This window comes from Choristoneura fumiferana, chromosome 14 (assembly GCF_025370935.1).
Source record: "Choristoneura fumiferana chromosome 14, NRCan_CFum_1, whole genome shotgun sequence".
NCBI lineage: Eukaryota > Metazoa > Arthropoda > Insecta > Lepidoptera > Tortricidae > Choristoneura > Choristoneura fumiferana.
In genome coordinates this window covers 11,558,333-11,574,661 of record NC_133485.1, presented here as the reverse complement: position 1 = coordinate 11,574,661, position 16,329 = coordinate 11,558,333, and the positions used below count along the sequence as shown (strand labels likewise).

At 36.2% G+C, this 16,329-nt stretch overlaps 3 protein-coding genes and 1 long non-coding RNA gene across 4 annotated transcripts in view; 2 read left to right on the top strand and 2 right to left on the bottom strand.

Moving 5' to 3' along the window:
• The window catches only part of Stoml2 (stomatin like 2), a 41,944-nt gene that overhangs the window by 14,605 nt on the left and 11,010 nt on the right, over positions 1–16,329 (bottom strand). The window lies entirely within an intron of this gene.
• On the top strand, positions 56–9,678 carry LOC141435134 (peptidyl-prolyl cis-trans isomerase B-like). The gene is made up of 4 exons (XM_074097713.1): positions 56–442; positions 772–979; positions 4,862–5,046; positions 9,422–9,678. The coding sequence occupies exons 1-4, from the start codon at positions 350–352 to the stop codon at positions 9,551–9,553; spliced, it is 618 nt and encodes a 205-aa protein (XP_073953814.1). The 5' UTR covers positions 56–349; the 3' UTR covers positions 9,554–9,678.
• Positions 9,711–11,576, bottom strand: LOC141435133 (tetratricopeptide repeat protein 19 homolog, mitochondrial-like). The gene has a single exon (XM_074097712.1). It carries the CDS (start codon positions 11,348–11,350, stop codon positions 10,370–10,372), a length of 981 nt encoding a protein of 326 aa, XP_073953813.1. The 5' UTR covers positions 11,351–11,576; the 3' UTR covers positions 9,711–10,369.
• On the top strand, positions 11,911–14,212 carry LOC141434653 (uncharacterized). The gene is made up of 3 exons (XR_012452078.1): positions 11,911–12,201; positions 12,898–12,980; positions 13,915–14,212. It is a non-coding gene; the product is annotated as an uncharacterized lncRNA (long non-coding RNA).

Below are 16,329 nucleotides of genomic sequence, written 5' to 3'. Positions count from 1 at the left end.
TGCTTCTGTCAAATCATTACGCGATTGCTTTGCTTGCTGCTAGCTTTATTAGCTAAGCAGAAAACATTCGTAGCCAATTAGTATACAGCCCATTTTGCGACAGCAATAATTCTGATTCTGAAGAGCGTTGCTTTGCCCTTACGTGGGTGGTGGGGTCGCTGTATTGTACGCTTCCGTTTCGTTGGTAACGTGGCGCTTCGCGATCGGCGGCGACGGGCACCTCACCTCACCTCACTCGTTATTTAGCCAGTGGCATAAAGGTCTGCTCCATTGCCGAGCAGCCTTCGTCAAAAATAGTGTTTTTTAATTAGCTAAGATTTTAAGAAAAAAATATAAACTTATACTCATCATGGGTACTTTCGCGACGACCCTCGGTCTGCTCTTGTTTATCGTAGCGGTCCGGTCTGATGAAGCCCCTAAGGGACCTAAAGTTACTCACAAGGTATGTTACTTAAACTTTTCTCAACCACTTTTTTTATTTATATGACTTTTAAGCAAGATTTTTTTATGGGAGTTGATGACCATTGTAAGGTTCGTGACCTCATTCAATGACGCGTCAAGTCTTTTGTCCGCTTCGTTAAGCGTACCGTTTGCTTGACATACCGTTGTATGCCAAGTTGGAGACATCAACACAACTTTAATTAAACAATAAAAGACCTTTTGAATTCTCCTGCTATCAATCCTAATCTACTCGCAGGTCAATTCAATCAGTCACTTTTGTGAATCAATTTGGTAGCCCTTCATGTTATTGATAAAAATAAACTTCTACAGGTTAGCTTTGACTTATCAATGGGAGATGAGAATATTGGAACGGTTGTCATTGGTCTTTTCGGAAAGACTGTCCCAAAGACTACGGAGAACTTCTACCAATTAGCACAGAAGCCTGCAGGCGAAGGCTACAAAGGAAGCAAGTTTCACAGGGTGATTGACAACTTCATGATCCAAGGTGGTGATTTCACCAAGGGAGATGGAACTGGCGGTAAATATTTTTATTATTTATTAGACTAAGTGAGGTATGTGCATGGAAGCAGGGAGGATGAAAGAAAATATACAGAGGGCAATGACAGAGTAAAACCTAATTGCTGGGATTGATGCTTCCTCATGCATGATCTGTAAGAAAAGATCCCCTAAAATAATCTGTGTAGTGCTAAAAGTATTGAACAACAATACCTGCTACACTTCTTTTTGTTATATTTACTAATTTATGTTTCATTGCTGTTATAAATAAATTATTTTCTTTCTTTCTTTCTTTCTTTGCTATTCTCTACTGATGAAACTTTCTTCATCATACAAAAAAATCTTACTATTATACCTATTAGAAGTGAAAGCTTTATTTTTTGCTTGCAACCATTTCACACTCAAAAGCCCTAAAATAAAATTTGGCAAGCATACAATTTATTGCAACAGAGAGCCAGTATTAAATGTCTCTGGAACAAATATCATGGACTCAAATCCCTTTGTAAAAACTGCTGTAAATTAAAACTAAAGCAGCAACATTAACAATAACACCTTACACCATTTAATGTAGATATTTGTTTCAAATTGGTTTGTAATCTAATAAGATTTATCATTATTTCTATTAAGTACCTACATAATGAGATTGAGTTAAAAATTAATTCCAAGATTTTTCTGAGATGACACATTTTTCTTTATAATCTCTCTCAACAGATTCCTATATAAGTGAGAAAGAAAATTGCAATAAAATATATTAACGGAACAAGTCCTTTAGCAAAAGGAAGATTTTGGCTGCAATCCAAATGGAACAAAGAAACTGATCTTGAAAACATTTCCTGCAAAATATTGTCTGAAATAAACAAGGCTCATTATGCTCATAATATTTAGATCTGCAGACACCCAAGTTTATAATTCACGACAATTGGATCTTTTGCAGTGTCTTTGTGAAAATTTATTTTTACACAAGTGATAGCATTTCGTTTTACTCTGTGAAAATACAAGCAAACATATTATTAATTCATTCAGACATAACTTCAACCATTCAACTTTGTTACTCTGCAAGTCCATGTCAAAGACAGTTACGTCTGTGCAACACATGTGTTTTCATGCAGAACCCTTCCTCTAGTTCAACAAGGTTAACAGGAAACTAAAGTACATATGTTGTATTTTTAAAGTAGCGGTCTCCTGACACCGAACAACGCTTAGATAAAAAAATATTACTAGATACTTATACTAAATTAACTTAGGCTAATTTCACTGGAAATCAGCATAGTCCCCGCGGGATAGGGATAAACGAATTCTTCGCAGATGAAGTCGCGGGCAACAGCTAGGTAGTGCATAATTATTTTTTACTTTTTAGTTGTCTTTTTTAGCGGCGTTTTTTTCGGGCGTTTTTATTTTTATTTTTGCTGGGGTTTTTTTGTCGGGGTTTTTTAAATTTTTAATTTAAGTTTTTTATTTCATGTTTTTTAAACTGATATTTTTTTTTTTAAGTGTACTAGTGTGTCGCATCAGCTCATCTTGTTGCCACCATTGCATTGTATGTAGAATCAAATACAGATCAAAAGGAATCAAACACGACATATCTGCTATTATTTTTTCAAGAGTATACTGGTGTACTGGATATCCTGGCTGTAGCATCAGCTCGTCGTGTTGCCACCACTGCATTGTATGTAGAATCAATTACTGATCAAAACGAATCCAAACACGACATATGTGCTATTATTTTTTATAGAGTATACTAGTGTGCTGGATATCCTGGCTGCAGCATCAGCTCACCCTGTTGCCACCATTGCATTGTATGTAGAATCAAATAATGATCGAAACGAATCCAAACACGATATATCTGCTATGGTTTTATCAAGAGTTTACCTACTAGTGTTCTGGATATCCTGGCTGCAGCATCAGGCCGAGAATTCCATAATCTTGCATAGTTATATAGCATATATGGGTGTTTCAAATTTTAGGTCCCAAATATGTTTGAAAGTAAATACCCGTTATGCGTCTAAGATTCCTACCGCAGCGAACAAAAGAGCTGATGATCTTGAAACGGCTGAACCGATTTTGATAAAACATATCTAAGAACCATCGCTAGAAAACCTACTTTCAAATAAAAAAAACCGCTTTCAAATCGGTCCACCCGTTTAAGAGCTATGGTGCCACAGACAGACACACATAGCGGTCAAACTTATAACACCCCTTCCTTTTGCGTCGGGGGTTAAAAACAAAGAGTTCACCCCTCTTTTTGCGTCGGGGGTTAAAAACTGAAAAAGAGTTGCCCCAATAAAAAAAAACTTCTTCCCCCCACTAATGACGCGATATTTGCACTAAAGAGCTAATCTTGTGGACGAGGTCAAAGGGGTCGCGGTTTATATAAAGGTCGCATGTGGTCGTTAAAATACAAGCTTATAATTACCTATCTTGTTTCCATGACACTACACTATGTATGAAAATTGACGTACCTAGTCCCTAAAACTGTAGTTTGAGTTTTCCTATATAAATAAAAAGAGTCTTCACCACAGAAGGTAAGCTATATATTTCTCTTCTGTCTTGCTTGTTTCTTCCCTACACATACTCCAAATTTACCTACATTTTAACTAAGGAATCCTCGAAAAAGTGTAGATTTCGACAAGGCACATTACACTTTATTTATACATAACTATAGTTAGATTGAGACTAGGTTAATATATGGGGAATAGACAAGCATATTTTTATTTGTTCAAATAGGTAGGTATTCCTTTATTGTTTGGCTAACAGAGTTGTGGTCGTTGTGGAAGATTTTTTAAAATCTAGTATTCGAATATACTGATTTGCTAAACCAGTATATTCGAATACTTACTAGATTTCCTTTTATTGTTTTGTAACAACCAATTATTTAACGACCGGATAAGATTTCACTTAAAACAACGCTGTTAAAACAACTACAGCTATTAAGGTTTGGAAACTTGATATGAATGGGTATAATATTGATCCATAAAAACTTATCAATACACGTAACACGTTTAGATTTTCATTAACCGATAATCGATTTAATTGATTTTTACACGCGTGTAGCTTTGTTTATATTATATTAATTGATTTGCTTTCTGTAGCACAGTGGCCCAATAACCATAGTAAACTGTAGAAATATCACAAACTAACTATGCATGCTTTATTATAATATAACTAGAAACTTTGCCCGGCTTCAAAGCGCGAAAGATTAGACAAAGGTGCCTTGAATTAACATTTTTCAGCTCCATTTAGGTACACAAAAATATACCCGAGGGAGAGGGACCCGCACGAAGCTGGGGCGCGACGCTTCGATGTATCATATCCAAATCCATCCCAGCCTATATACGTCCCACTGCTGGGCACAGGCCTCTTCTCAGAACAAGAGGGCTTGGGATGTATCATATCATCCCTACTAATATTATAAATGTGAAAGTAGGACCGCTGAACCGATTTAGACGAAATTCGGTATGGCGATAGTTAGAGTCCTGATTTATCTAGATAAATACTCAAAGACTTTCTAGCATTGATAGTCCCTGAGCAAAGCCGCGGACGGACAGACAGACATGGCGAAACTATAAGAATTCCGTTTTTGCAATTTTGGCTACGAACCCTAAAAGAGAGTTATGACAAACTGTCATTCTGACAAACATTACATTCGGATTTTCAATAAGTATGCGAACCGATATGGACCCCTAGCTATGAATCATAGCTTTATTTAAATTGCGGTTTAGAAATTTTATTATTCCGAGCGAGCCGAGCATTGTTCCCTCCATTGTTCTCTGCCTGCACGACACGGAGTTTTTCTGTAGACAGTTTTTAAAGACAAGTATAGATTGAATAATCCAATGTCAATTTTCGGATGTATCCCCAAAAATTTTCCTACTTTACCTACATAACATCCATATATTATCCCCAGGACGCAGCATTTACGGCGACCGTTTCGAGGACGAGAACTTCAAGCTGCGCCATTACGGCGCCGGGTGGCTCTCGATGGCCAACGCTGGCAAGGACACCAATGGCTCCCAGTTCTTCATCACCACCACCAAGACACCCTGGTTAGACGGACGTCACGTCGTGTTCGGCAAGATCTTGGAAGGCATGGTATGTTCAAAATTAAAATTACGTTTTTTTTTAAACGAAAAAGATAGCAATTGGTGTATGCAGGATTTTTGGCTGGTTGGACAGATCCCCGGTAGTGAAGTTGGTAAGTTTATAACTCTCGGAATCAGTCGTTTTCGTCACTTTGTTCTGTTACACGGTACCTATAGCCTCCTAACGCCCAAGTCAAAATTTTGATTTATGAACATTAAACTTTGTCATTTATGTATGATAGAGTTTAATGTTCAAATTACAATAAGTCCTTTATAAAGAACTCAAAAAACTCGTGGTGGCCTAGTGGACCGGCCTAGTGGCGGGGTTCAAACCCCCGGCTCGCACCTCTGAGTTTTTCGAAATTCATGTGCGGAATTACATTTGAAATTTACCACGAGCTTTGCGGTGAAGGAAAACATCGTGAGGAGACCTGCACAAACCTGCGAAGCAATTCAATGGTGCGGGTGTAGTTAATAATCCGGACTGGGCCCGCGTGGGAAACTATGGCCCCAAGCCCTCTTGTTCTGAGAGGAGGCCTGTGCCCAGCAGTAGGGCGTATATAGGCTGAGATGGAAAGGACTCGGGGCGTTAGGAGGATAGGATGAGGGTAGAATGAGACGGCGTATGCGATCGCGCGCCAGCACTCGGTCGGACGCTAGACAATACGGCGGCCACTGGATTAACTTATCACAGTAGGATACTTTTTACAAGGAATTACAAATTTAGGGATAGGGATAACGATCTTTTAACGATACCCCTAGGAGTGCGGTTGCCAAAAAGGATTTGTCGACGACACCACTAATGGTTAGTGGCGTTTGTTGCCAAACGGATAAAAATATCCAATGCATATGTCTAACAACCATTGGAAATATACTAGCTCGATATAATGTTCTAAACGTTTTGTTATCCTAACATTATGGTGGTTGCGCTAACATATTCGATTTGTCAACGACACATCAAGTGTCGTTTTGGGGTTGTCATTAACAAGAACTAAACAAAGCCTTCGTAGATGAAGTCGCAGGCAACAGCTTGTATTATAATTTATTGAATAAGGCCCTATCTGGCGCCCTAAGCACTCGCTAGCTTTAGGTCGCACTCGCACAAAGTATTACACTACGTGAGCTCTTAAAAAAACCTTTGGATTTTAGAAGCATGCTTCGGGTGTAGACGATGACGCGCGATCGTGATATGCGGTTCTGTTCTGTTATCAACTTGCAAAACTTTTCAGTTATCGTAAAAAGTTATGTAAAGAATAATCATCAGTACAAAATAAACCATACTATAATAATATTACACTTCTTTATCTTTTTCTAATTTTAATAAATTAACCTAAACAAAATAAACCTTACTATAATCATATTACACTTATTTATCTTTTTCTAATTTTAATAAATTAGAAAAAGATTAAGAAGTGTAATATATTATAGTAAGGTTTATTTTGTACTGATGATTATTCTTTACATAACTTTTTACGATAACTGAAAAGTTTTGCAAGTTGATAACAGAACAGAACCGCATATCACGATCGCGTGTCATCGTCTATACCCGAAACATGCTTATTCTATTCAGAATATTCTATTAAGAATATTACTTTTTGTCATGTCATGATAAGTACAAATAAAACAAAATTAGCATTTTAGAATTCTTCCATCGTTAATTTAAATAGAGAACACCCCGCCTTAACACACTACTTTAATTTGGAAGTGGTAGGCTTGCAGGTAGTAGGGGACCTTGTGCAAGGTCCGCCCGGATTGCTGCCACCATCTTGCTCGCTAATCCTGCCGTAAAGCAGCAGTGCTTGCACTATTGTGTTTCGGCGTGGAGAGTAAGATAGCCGGTGAAATTACTGGCACTTGAGGTATCCCATCTTAGGCCTCCAGGTTGGCAACGCATCTGCAATACCCCTGGTGTTGCAGATGTTTATGGGCGGTGGTGATCTCTTACCATCAGGAGACCCACTTACTCGTTTGCCATCCAGTCGAATAAAAAAATAAAGAAAAGTATATAGAGCTGTTGTTATTATCTACTTCTCTTGGGTATGTCAAATGAATTTTTTAGGTCTGCTTTCGTTTAATAATTTTTTAATGTACTTTTCGAAATCCCCGTTGCTTCTATAACTCGGTCGAGAACCTTATTAAAATATTTACGATCAACACTTTTCTTGTAACTTTCAGCTTCTTTACAAAATATTTATATACATTATAAACAATTTTGCCTCTAAATCGACGTGCATGCACGAAAAGATTGATGAATGTAGAAGGAAGCGAGAGTTGTATGCCAGAATCGTAGCAAGTGGAAGGATGTAGTCTCCTAATGATGCCTACCCCGTTGGGAAAGAGGCGTGATTTTATGTATGTATGTATGTATAAACAATTTCCCGTTATTGGCTCTTTACAGAAATACCCTATTTAAGTTGACTCCACATGGAAATCAATTTCCGAAAAATAACAAACTAAATAAATAAGTAACTGGTGGTTTTTAACTGCTCTATATAAATCAATGAAAACACAACGAGTGCACTCTTTGCGTGATGGATTTCTACTAAGTCAAAAAGACAATTGTCATTTTTAGGGTTCCGGAGCCATAATGGCAAAAACGGAACCCTTATAGTTTCGCCATGTCTGTCTGTCTGTCCGTCCGTCCGCGGCTTTGGTCAATTGGACTATCAATGCTAGAAAGCTGTAATTTTGCACGGATATATATGTAAGCTATGCCGACAAAATGGTACAATAAAAAATTCTAAAAAAAAATTTTTTTTCTCATCCAATCCTACAGTGTGGGGTATCGTTGGATAGGTCTTTTAAAACCATTAGGGGTTTCTAGTACGATTTTTCGATTCAGTGATATGTTTGCGAAATATTCAACTTGAAAGTGCAAATTTTCATGAAAATCGAGCGTCCCCCCTTCTAAAATCTAAACCGGTGGATGGAAAAAAGAGTAAGTATATCAAACTTTCAAGGAAAACTATAACGGCCAAGTTTGCTTGAGAATTATTAGTAGTTTAAGAGTAAATATCAGCCTAAGGTATAAAATATACCTAAACTTAGAAGATTCCGTATAAAATACGAAATCCTTAGAAAAATATTACTTAATTTTTCGTAATGGCTACGGAACCCTATTTTGGGCGTGTACGACACGCTCTTGGCCGGTTTTTACTAACGCATCCTTCCGATTTCCCCCGAAACCCAAAGGTTCTTCTAAGAGCTCACGGATTGTAATTGTTTATAAATATGTTTTTTATATAAGATACTACTATATTGCTATTAACATAAATGCGTACGAAGGTTACTAGGAGACCCCGTAGCTCTTTGTTGCATAAAAAATTTATGAAAGAATTCAAATGACTGTAGGATACAGTTCATCAGTTTTATGGGACTGTATGCAGTTACTTGACACCAATGTTTGTAAATCATTGTCTTCTACTTACAAATGGCGCGAATACAATATGGTTTTTTCAAGGAACTGTTAAGTATGTTCGTGTCAAATCATCATTACAATTTTCTCAGACGCAGCTGAACCATGTTAATACTATTTTGACGTTGAGAAACAGGTTGTTGGAAGAAAACTCGATTTATTTATTCTTTCTCCATGATTTTTCTTGTGTTTTTGGCTTATTCTATTTGTTTTAATGTAAAATTGAATTAACAACACTAATGTGATGTAATGTATAATATATTGCAATAAATCAATAACGTTCACTACTAACATGCATGATTTCTCATTAAGTGAAATGTAAATTTCTTTTGAGAGTAATAAATTTCTTTAAACCGAAACTCTGTCGTCACTAGGTATTTTATTGTATTCTAACTTTTTTTTAATGTAGGTGTTTCAAACTCAAACTCACAACATTCATTGACATAAAAACACACTACATCACAACAAAGACATAAATAGGAGAAGAGAGAAAAATTAGAGACAGTCACAATCACAATTTTACATTGGTCCAAAACATGTTAGGCACATTATCATCTTCTCTATATATGTCCCATGCGGGCTAAATGCGAATTGGGAACTTTACATACACCATTAAATCTGTTCGCCCTTGTGTGCAGGTTTCCTCACACTGTTCTCCTTCACCATAACGCTCGTAGTAAATTTCGAACATAAATTCCGAAAATTACAGGTACTACGAGGCCACCACGGCTATGCATATGTGCCTACTCTACTACAAATATTTTAAGCCCGGTTTCCACCGCGAGCGGAACTGACTCATTGATAACTTAGTTTAACAGGGTGATCCTTCTGCAATAGAATTAAAAATCAAGTTGATTTGTCGCTGGTTTTTCTGTGGCGTACCTACATAGCACGTCACTTCGTTTGTTTTGTCAATATAATTTTCTTTTATTGATGTTCTTTTATTCAATATAATTTTTAATTGTTGCAGGATGTTATTCGTAGAGTTGAGAAGACCACCACCGGTGCCAACGATCGGCCAGTCAAGGACGTGGTCATCACCGACTCCCGCGCCGAACTCGTCGCCGAGCCCTTCAGTGTCACAAAAGAGAGCGCAAAATAACATGAACCAGCTTAGCTGGCTTCAAACACTCAGAGTGCATTTAATTCTAAGGTTATCTATAGCTAATATAAGTTCTCACTTTTGTGCCACATGAGATAAAATAAAAATCTTCCTTTTTCAAATTCTTTTTTTTTTTTTCATTTTTTATTTACATTTGTTTTAATATGTCTTCTGTGAAAGGGACCACTTTATGAGTGCTTCTCATTTGTCCAGGATTATTCCCAGTAGATCCTTAGGATGTTGCTTTGATGGAACTATTGCATTCTTTTTGCACTAGTTCATTCACTAGACTTGAAGGAAGAACTGCGTTTACTTTCGTCTCTGTCCCTTTTGCAGTAGCATCTTCAATTCTACGAATCAAAGGCAAAAAAATAAACGCAATGGTTCCATCGAAGGAATAGCCAAAGGAACAACCGTGAATAATCTTGTCCTATACACAATACATTAGATTTTAAACATTAGTTTGTTTCATAGAACAAATAGCAAGTACTGCACTTCTTTGCTTGCTATGTTCTAATCTAAACCAAATACATTAAAACAAATATGGATTCAGGTCAATTCATAAAAATGTAGTATTGACATGGTAATCAAATAGTGATAATTACTAAAAGAACCTATTTTATGATGCTGCTATCCTGTTAATTTATAGGCAAAAATAAAATTACAGTAACTTTTTAAAGAACAGCATGAGAGAATTAGGTCAGTACAAGTATCTACTCATATAAACTTTGTAATATGTTTTCTGTCAGTATTACAGCAGACAAAAACATTGTTACGCAATCTATGAACGTAGTCCCTTTTTCAAATTATTACATTTCAACTTTTACTTTGGACCTCCTTCAGGCATTGTTCAGCTTCCGCCTTAATCTCCTTGTTATTTTCCTGGACAGCCAACTTCCATCCATATCCACAAGTTTTCCTAGCCTCCTCTATCAATTGCTTCTTCAAATATGCTCTACCTAGGTTAACATACATGATCCCCAAGTCTTCAGCTTCTGGCAAACTCTTGCCAATATCTATGGCTTGTTTGAAATATTCTATACTCTCATCGGTCCTGCCGAGTTGATCACAAACAGTTCCAATATCATTCAACTGGACCATGATATGTTCTTTGCCTACATCATCAACTGTTTGCATGCGATCTAGTGCGCTCATCAGCAATTTTAACCCTTGTTCTATTTTATCACAATCCAAAAACAGCCTTCCATACCAATCCTCTGTAATAGCAAGCAATTTCTTTGTTTCTTCATTAGGATCTTTTTTTTGGGCATCAGTTAACTTCTGCATGCACCAATCATAGCCCAGCTGCGCTGTTGAGTATTCTTTTTTCAAATGACTAATCCTGGCCAGTTTGATACTAATATGAACAACCCTTGGATCATCTTCTGTTGCTCCATCAGCCATTACTCTTTGTGCGACTGCAACAAATAGCTGTTTTGCTTTGTCTAATTGTTCTTTTTCGAGTGCCAAGTTCGCCATAACATCGTAGATGTACGTTATGCCAAGTTGATGATGGATTTGTTGAGCTTGCCTCAACGCAATATGAAGTAGTTGCTCTGCCTTTTCATATTCCAATCTTTGAATAAAAAGTATGCAGTGCTTTATGGTCTGAATCAGCTCATCTTCAGCACTCAATTTAGTTTGGAATCCTAGCCATGTAAACAGCGAGAATCCAAGCGTACATGGCACAGCAGTTTGTTTAGGCAATACTTTAGGTATACTGAACCTAGTAAGAGTTCTGCGTTCAAATTTAATTCTCGATATCCTGCTCCACAAAAGTCTGCACCTGGATGACATAATTACACAAAATATAAGGTACTATTATGTAACTACGATGCGGTGCGTACATACAAAAAAACAGAACTTCGACAAGTTCTCAGAGAAAATATGTTGAACATCAATGCGACGCGGTGGTTGGCAGGAAGAAAGATGTTTGAAGTAACAAGGTTTGGTAGATCTTTATCTAAAACTCATCAAAATTAAGGAATATTTTTGTAGGTACATTAAGAATAATAATTCGTCTGAACTGCATGATTTTGACAAAGTCAAAGTCATTGTCATGTCCACGTCACGTCAGATAAAGCCAGTCAGTCCATTAGTGTTTTTTTTTTTTTTTTTAATTTTATGGCCTGGTTACTAGACCTTTAAGCCAAGTCTTTATTTTCATGTTGTCATATCAGTTATTTGCTCATTGGTAACACCATTTATTAAACGTCACGTAAGTCATTCACTTCACAACTTTTAATTTTCACATCAGAGGTACTAATCGTTGATCGGAGCATCAGAGTATGTTTCACATTTCACTGTAATGTCAAAGTTCTTTGAAAGTATTTTTAATATATTTAAAGATGGTATAAAACAGTCCACATTTTTCAACAAATCACTGAGGCGGCGGGAGGGGTCGTTAGCTGATGATAACACTTTAACTTCACTAGCCAGGATTAACCTATCCAAAGAGTATGCCGGACAGGAAAAAATCAAATGGTCTATATCGCCGATACCTCCGCAGTTGTTGCATTTATTATTATGTACAATTCCAAGTCTGGTCAGATGTGCAGGTGTCTTAGTATGGCCAAAACGAAGACGATTGATTGTGGTGATAAAATCACGGCTGGGTGACTTGAGCTTATCATACCATGGTTTGACTGGTAAGTCTTGCTGAATGCTTCCATACCATTTCCCCTTGACTTCCTGATCCTTCTTCCAAAATTCTTGCCACAATTTTTGTATGTCATGTTTAATGGCGGCATAACAATCAGTAACCGGAATATTTACAATTAATGACACATCTATCGCATTGATTCCATCATATGCAGCCTTATCAGCTATTTCATTGCCTGTTATTCCTTTATGTGACGGTATCCACATAAAAGAAATTTCCAATCCTTTTCTTCTATAATTGTTAATGATTTCTCTTATTTTAAAAATCATGTATGATGTTTTAAAATGAACTTTAAAGCTTTCCAGAGATTTAATTAGACTTAAAGAGTCAGTAAGAATCAAAATTTATGGTAACTATTAGTAAATGCAATTAACTTGAGTGCTTCTAAAACAGCATATGCCTCCGCAGTAAATATACTACAATTACTATTCAGAACAAAGCTTTGAACAAATTTATTTTGAGGGTTATAAACAGCACTACGAACATAATTTTCTCCCTTACTGCCATCTGTATAAAGTTTGTAGTAATCTTCATTTTCACTTAAAAATTCTAACATATCCTGATTAGAGGTGATGGAAGCCCTAATTACTGAAACTTGAGGGAATAAAAAACTGAATGAATGTGAATAACATGGCCAAGGTGACATTGCATACAATGATGGGAATTTCTTCCTCATTTCCAGCAGGATGCGAGAGACTTTGGGAGCCTGGCCATTGAGAAGATCGGCACCTGTAGTCATAGGATCATGGCAGTCTAATTCACAAGGTATTATTTTTTTAATTATATTTTGATTGTTTGAAGCTAATAGCTTCACACTATGTCTTTCTGCCAGTAGTAATCTTCTCAATACAAGAGGCATGATTGTTGTTTCAACCTCCATTGCTCTAATGGGAGTTGAGCAGAAAGCTCCTGAAATCACCCTCAAAGCCTTATTCTGAATAATGTCTAGTCTATGTACATAATTACTATCTAAGTAAGCTAAACAACTATAGTCAAAATGGCTTCTAACTATTGCTTTATACAAAATTGAAAGTATCTTTGGGTCTGCCCCCCAAGATACTCCCGCTAGACACCTCATAATATTTAGCCCTTTTGTGGAGTTTTGAGATATATATTTAATATGTTTTTCAAAAGTTAAGTTATTCTCAATAACTATGCCTAAAAATTTATGATGGTTAACTTGGGAAATTACTTCATTATTGAATATAATATTATTAGAAGGAGAGTCCTTACTAAAAATCATAGAACTGCTTTTTGTTGGATTAATTTGTAGGTGTAATCTGTTATGGTAAAATAAATGTAGTTCCTTAAGAGCGTAGTTAATTTTATGGATGGCTATGTCTACATCATTATTGACACTATATAGTACAAGGTCATCAGCAAACTGTAAAATATTTACAAAATCTGTATTTACATATTTACAAATCTCACTAGTATACAAATTATATAGCAAAGGTGACAGAATTGCACCTTGCATAGTGCCTTTAGACACAGATCTTGGGCCATGTATTATATTATTATGTTTCACATATAATGTTCGGTTAACTAGAAATTCATGCACCCACTTGGCAAGTAACCCCGGTATTCCCAAGTTAGTTAACACCTTAACTAATATTCCAGGATGAACATTATCAAATGCTCCTTTGACATCCAAAAAAACACATGCAACACTAACATTACTATTTTTTGCATATTTCAGATCTGTTATAAGGGATAAGAAGCTGTCTGCGCAGCTCCTACCTCGTCTGAATCCATATTGCACATGCGGAATAATGCTATTTGATTCAACAAACCAGTCGAGGCGACATTTTACCATATTTTCAAAAACTTTACCAATGCATGATGACAAGGAAATAGGCCGATATGAATCAGCACAATCTGGGGACTTATCTGGTTTGAGAACTGGAATCACGCACTGGGTTTTCCACGGCTGAGGAATTATTTGTTTTGACCATAGTGCATTGAATATATCTAATAAAATATCTTGTACAGTTGAATCCAAGCTTTTAATTAGTATGTAGGGAAAATCGTCTAAACCAGGGCTTGTATTTTTACGAGATTGAAGGCTTAGTAAAAATTCATTTCTTGAGAAAGGTTCTAACAGAAACTTGGATTTCTCATTATTATTATTAAGATTAAAGTATACATCTAGATTGTCGAAACTAACTGTGCTGTCCTCTGACAACTTATCTAAAAAGGATGCGATAAACTCATCGTTGTATGATTTGTTTTTACTTTTATTCATACCTTTAAACATTTTAATGTAATTCCAAATAACGCTTATTGGTGTAGTTCTATTAAAATTGTCGCAAAGTCTTTGCCAGCCATTCTTTTTTCCTCAGCAATAGTCCTTTTTTTAATAGCATCAATTTTTTTGTAATGTATGTAATTTTCAATAGTAGGAGTAGCTCTGTAGCACTTTAAAGCCTCATAAGAGTTGACAACACTCTGTTCACATTTATCATTCCACCAGGGTGCCGGAGGTTTACTTCGAAAAGTTGAAGTTTTAGTAAATTTAGGTATGCATTCTTGCTTAAGTGTGTTGAGTCGAATACAAAACTGATTATATGATTCCAAAGGGTCTCATTGTCCACAGTCAAATCGTTAAACATATCAATTGATAATTTTTAAACTTTTCCCAGTCTGCCTTGTTATACAAAAACTTGTCAACAGGAGGGTTTATTTGATATCTGTCTATTGAGAGTGTTATGTCTGTTATAGTTGGGAAATGATAACTTCCCATGTTGTCATCATGTACTGACCACTCACAAAGAGGGGCAATACAAGGACTGATTAGACTAACGTCTATAGCAGAAGGATTGCGATTAGGATAATTAAGAGTTGTAAAGCTGCCATCATTTAATATACATAAATTACACTCGTCAATCATGTCGAACAATTGTTGGCCACGACCCTTAGTGGAAACGCAGCCGAAAGCTATGTGGTGAGCATTAAAGTCTCCTGCTACAAAAATGGGTTTAGGTAGGTCATTTATTAATTTCCGTAAATTATTAATACGCATAAGGCCTCCAGTTGGTGGACAATAGACACATAATATTGACATATTACCACTTTCAACAGACAGCGATAAAGCAATTGCTTGAATGTCCTCATAAAAATCAGTTTGTAATAATTTACACTTAAAAAATGATTTTATCAGGATGGCTACACCTCCATGTTCATTTTTCGCATTTTATAAAATATATTGTAACCAGGAATGTTAAAAGTTTGATTTTCTTTAAGCCATGTTTCATTCAGTAGGCAGATATCTATATTATTTTCTTTTAAAAACTTAATAATTAAAGGTTTTTTGTTTTTTAACACTTTGAATATTATGAAGAGCGATTCTTAACTGTGAATTATGAGAACTAGAATCCATTTAAGATAATTTTTAAAAGCATCTCTTTAATTGTTGTGGTAGTAACGGGAGTGTCATCAGCATTATTAGCCAATTGGATTAATGTACGAACAATAGCCATAGTCAGATCATTATTACCTAATAGCTGAGTTTTAACATCAGCAACAGAAGTGACTTTCGTTTGGTTCTGTGTCTTATTTACAGTGGATATAAAGGCTTATTTACATCCGAATTTACATTTTGTACAGTTTGCTGAGTAGTTTTTTACGGGGGAAAGTCCACAGCGTTTTTGGTATTTACAATAGAAGAGTAAGTAATTTTACTCTTTTTCTCCATCATTTTTTGCATTTTTATTGGGCAAGTCCTTGAAATAGCCATATGTGGCCCGCTGCAATTTACGCAAGAAAGCTCGTTTGGTTTATCGCATTCTTTATAGTGATGATCACCAGCACAACAACTGCAGCGCTGTTTGCCGCTGCAGATCTTGGGAGTGATTAAACTTAAACATCTGTAACATTGCTGCAGAGGAGGAATATAATCGAATACCCTGTACGAGAACAGGTCATATTGAACATTGTCAGGCAATGAATTTGACAGAAACGTAATGCCACAGAGTTTGCAAAGGCACTCGTCTTGACCTACCTTTTTCGAAAAACGTCTGACTGAAATTATTTCATATATCGACGAACGACTAGCTTGGAGTACAAGTCTTTGTAGAATGTTCACGGAACAAATCGAATAATTCCTGTTTTTTTC

Coding starts and splice junctions, on each gene's coding strand:
- LOC141435134 (XM_074097713.1), top strand. CDS start 350: ATGGGTACTTTCGCGACGACCCTCGGTCTGCTCTTGTTTATCGTAGCG. Junction 980..4,861: donor CAAGGGAGATGGAACTGGCG/GTAAATATTTTT, acceptor TATTATCCCCAG/GACGCAGCATTTACGGCGAC. Junction 5,047..9,421: donor GCAAGATCTTGGAAGGCATG/GTATGTTCAAAA, acceptor TAATTGTTGCAG/GATGTTATTCGTAGAGTTGA.
- LOC141435133 (XM_074097712.1), bottom strand. CDS start 11,350: ATGTCATCCAGGTGCAGACTTTTGTGGAGCAGGATATCGAGAATTAAA.